The sequence below is a fragment of the Callospermophilus lateralis genome, chromosome 7 (genome assembly GCF_048772815.1).
Source record: "Callospermophilus lateralis isolate mCalLat2 chromosome 7, mCalLat2.hap1, whole genome shotgun sequence".
NCBI classification, from domain to species: Eukaryota; Metazoa; Chordata; class Mammalia; order Rodentia; family Sciuridae; genus Callospermophilus; species Callospermophilus lateralis.
The window spans coordinates 105,444,336-105,448,342 of record NC_135311.1 but is presented as its reverse complement, the minus strand read 5'-3'; the positions used below and the strand labels follow the sequence as shown (position 1 = coordinate 105,448,342).

The window sequence follows — 4,007 nt, the reverse complement described above, 5'->3', positions numbered from 1 at the left end:
AGGATCCAGGCCACTCACACCCTACAAGAACACCTGCACCTCTATATGCTCCCCTTTGCTCAGCTCTTTTCACCCACTCTCCAAAACAAAACCAAAAAAAACATCTCCGAGCCAGAAGACCCCAGCCAGGGCGCAAAGAGCGCGCCAGGCGAAGTGGGGCCGGCGGCCCGCGGGAACAAGGCTGGGGTTAATGTTTGGGAGCCGCCAGGCTGCTGGGCCCTTGGTCCTACTGCTTCTCTGGGGCGCCATTGACCATAGGCCCGTATAGGCCACCACCATAGGTCGGCTCCTTGTGCACTGCCGCTGCGGCTGCGGCCGAGCGGTCACGCATGAGATCGCTGAAGGCGTAGTCCATAGGCGGGCGGAAGCCGAGCGTGGGCACCAGGCCTGCGGTGGAGTAGGGTGCCATGAAGGCCAGGCCACGGCTGTGTGCTGCCGCTGCGGAGTAGGCCAGGCGCAATGGGCTCAGGCCAAGAGGTGCACCCAGCGGGTAGGCGCCCGCATCCGCGCCAAAGTGACTGGCATTGGGTTGCAGTGGCGAGAAGGCTGAGCGACTGCTCAGCGAGCCCAACGCCCCAGGTGCCATAGCGCCGGCCAGCAAGGGTCTGTGGTGCGGGGGTGCGGCGGGCCCAGCCTGCAGCGGCGCTGGCAGCGGCCCCCCAGCGGCAGCGGCGTCCACGCGGCCCGGCCACGCGTCGTCGGCAGCTGCTGCTGCACCCACTGCAGCCTTATCCGGGATCCCAGTGGGGCCCAGGCTGGCCGCCAGGCCTCCACGGTGGTGGTTCAGCACTTGCTCGATAGCCTGCACCACGTCGCCGCCGCAGCCCTGCAACACCAGCTCCAGGACTCCTCGCCGGTGGCCCGGGAAGACGCGTGTCAAGATGTCCAGCGGCGTCCGCTGCCGTGAACCAGGGCCTCCGCCCAGCCCTGGAACCGGCGCGACCTCGGTCTCTTCTTTGTCAGCCTCGGAACCGGATTCGGAGCCCAGAGGGCTGGAGGAGCCCGGGCTGTCTTCCTCGCCGCCGCCCCCAGGGCCCGCGCTACCTGGGCAGCTGCCACCAGCTTCCTTGGAGGCCCGGGCTAGGGGCGACCCGGAAAAGGACTCGCCGTCGCCGTTCTCCGAGCCTGAGCCGGGCCGCACCTCTGGGGACGACGTCCCGGGACCCGAGTCTGCGCCGTCGGGCGATAAGGGCTTCACCTGCGGTGGCTGTGGGCTGCCCGGGCGGCCTGCCTGAAGCAGTGTCTTGGGGAACAGGTCAAACTTCTGCAACTTGGCTTCTGAGACGGGAGAAAATAAGGATGTGACAAGTGATTAAGGGGAATAGGCACCCACAGCACCTAAGCCCTTTGGATCCCAGTTGCCTCTCAGAATCCCAAAACCTGTATTAAGGAGGCTCCAGTGCCCCTTCTTGTTTTTTGCTCCAGTATTCCTCCCTCTCTAGGCTCCCATGATCCTTTATCCCTGCCCCTAGGGCTTACTTTCTTTTTGTACCCAGAACCCCTACCACTGGGCCCTGTAATCTTAATATTCAGTACTGTTCTTGCCACATCTGTGCCTCAACACCTCCACTCTTAACTATCTCCCAGTTCCACTCTCCCCTGGAGAAGTAGCCTGGTCCAGGGTTCAAACAGGACCCAGCAGAACTTCTAACTATACCTCACACTGTATAGAAGACCCTATTCCATCCCAGGATTCCAAGAGCCAACCCTTTCCTGGGCAGCCCAGTAGTCACGATTATGAAGGAGGTCACAAGCCTCTCTACAGATAGTAAATCCTATGTTCTAATCCACCTTCTCCAAAACTGAGACCAGAGAAGTTCTCCCCTCCAGAGCTGAGCCCCCTGATCCATAGCCCCAGTCTAATTTCTGTCCTCCCAGAAAAAGCCACAGAAGCACAGAAGAAGGTGAGTGTAGGGAGGGAATAGACAGAGAAGAGGAAAAGGGAAGCCAGAAGATGTGCACCCTAAGAAAACCAGATCTGATAGAGAAAGAAGCTACAAAGAAGTGGGGGCATAGCATCCCGTTGTCCAGGGAGCATCAGGAACGCGAGAAAAGGAATCTCCCTGGGAAAATGAAAGAGGGTCTTCAGTACCTAAAGAAAGTAATGCAGACTTGGAGGGACGTGGAAGGAGTCGGGTTTATGAAAAAAAAAAGAGTAGGGATGGAGCAACGGGAAAGATGGCTAAGAAAGAAGAGCAAAGAAAAAGACGTGAGCCACACGGAATAGATAAAAGGAAGTAAGGAGGGAGGTAGAGACCTGCCTGCGTCTGCGTGGAGGAGAGTAAGATTAAAGTTTCGACATTTGGGCCCGGTAAGAGAAAGGAAGAAAGTGCAAATAAATGCTCCTGAAAGGGGGGGGAAGAGAGTTTATGTGTCTGTACTCAATATTGGAGCCGCGTGCGCAGTGAACTCCAGCAGTTCGAACGTTTGGAGAAAGGGATTCTACTCTTCCAGTACCGAGACTAGGCTCACATCCCTGCTGGGACCCTGCAGCTTCCCCCCATCCCTGACCGAGTTCTCACCTGCGCCCCCTGTGCCCGCTGAGCCACCTCCGGTCCCTGCGGGCGCTCCGGCTCCTGGCCCCCCGCCGTCGGCGGCGCACACTGAGCCAAAGACCTCGTAGGCCGGTCGTGGTGGGATGATGCCGTTGGCGGCGGCCAGCGCCAGGCCCTCGGCAGTGCCATAAAGCAGTTGCAACTCGCGCGCCTCGTTCTCCTCTTGAGCCTGCTGCCTGCGCAACGCCACCTGTGCCGCCATGACGCGCTGGCGTTCCGCGATGAGCGTACACTTGGCGCACAAGCAGTCCTTCCAACGGCAGTAGCGCTTGTGACCCTTGAGTGCCGACACCACCCCGTGGTTGCGGCAGCGTGCGCACTTGGGGGTCCGCGGGTACTTCTCCGCCGCCCGCAACAACAGCGGCGGCGCCCGCAGCAAGCCGCCTGCCACACTCACTGGTAGCGACGCGGCCGCTGCTGCAGCCGCAGCCACCGACGCCACTGATGCCACGGGTGGTCCCGTCGCTGTCGCCGCCGCAGTCGCCGCGCCGGGCACGCTGGGCAGCTCCGAACGCAGCTCCATGGCACGACCTGACGTGGAAGAAGATGGGAAAGTGGAAGAGACCTGCTTAAGGAAAGCGCCGTGTGCTAGACTAAAGTACTCCAAGAACCAAAGTTTAGAAAGAGAAACCTTGGTGGTGGAAGTTTGGCTCGTGATCGCCAAATTGCTAGGAGGGTGTGCATTAGGAAGCTCCGAGTAAATCTGAGCTTCCATAACGCACTCCCATGAGCTGCTCTTATATCTGATTCATTACACGCCTGGGGTAAGATTTTGTTAGAATCAGTGATTCCTCCGGAAAAAAATGCAAAAAGACATATAAAGTTTGGAAGTCACTGGTTCAGATATATGTAAGGAGAGTTTTAAAAAGACAATATTATTCCCCAAAACTTAGGTTAATTGGGGTGAGATGGGAAGAGTGAAATGTTTGCATTACGGGAGTCAGATTACAGAGCAAATTTTGGATCAACAAGCTCATGCCAGAGGCAAAACAGGAAAACCCAGAATACAATGTGCACTTTGGTGGAAGGGTGAAGAGGAGAGGAATGTCCAGGTGCGGAGTTGGGCAGAGAGGGCCTGACTTTGTTTTTTATTTGTTTGTTGTTAATGTGGGGCAGGAGAGTTGGAGGTGAAATTGAAAACAGAAATAGTTTCGCACTAATAGTAGAGTGCGGGCTAAGAAACAAACTCTAGAGTAAAGTTAGGCCTGTGGCCTTGCGACATTTAAAGGTATGATTCCATGGTGCCCGGTCTCCAGAAAGTGAGAGAGAAAATGGGTGTGGAGCTGAGTTTAGTAGACTTGAGGACTATTAAAAAGAAAATCCAGCAGAAGAAACTTTCTTCGGGGAGGCAAACCGAGCCCAAACGGGGTTTGAGGGGCAAGGAAAACATCGACAAGCAGTTGATAGAGGTGCCTGAGTCCCAGGGTCCGCAGCGCGACACCCGAAACAGGT

At 57.1% G+C, this 4,007-nt stretch overlaps 1 protein-coding gene across 1 annotated transcript; it reads right to left on the bottom strand.

The window, feature by feature from the left end:
* Window positions 1-226: 226 nt before the first annotated feature.
* Dmrta2 (DMRT like family A2) lies at window positions 227-3,078 on the bottom strand. The gene is made up of 2 exons (XM_076863617.1): window positions 2,523-3,078; window positions 227-1,278 (listed from the first exon to the last, which is right to left on the bottom strand). Exons 1-2 carry the CDS (start codon window positions 3,076-3,078, stop codon window positions 227-229), a joined length of 1,608 nt encoding a protein of 535 aa, XP_076719732.1.
* Between the last annotated feature and the right edge of the window lie 929 nt (window positions 3,079-4,007).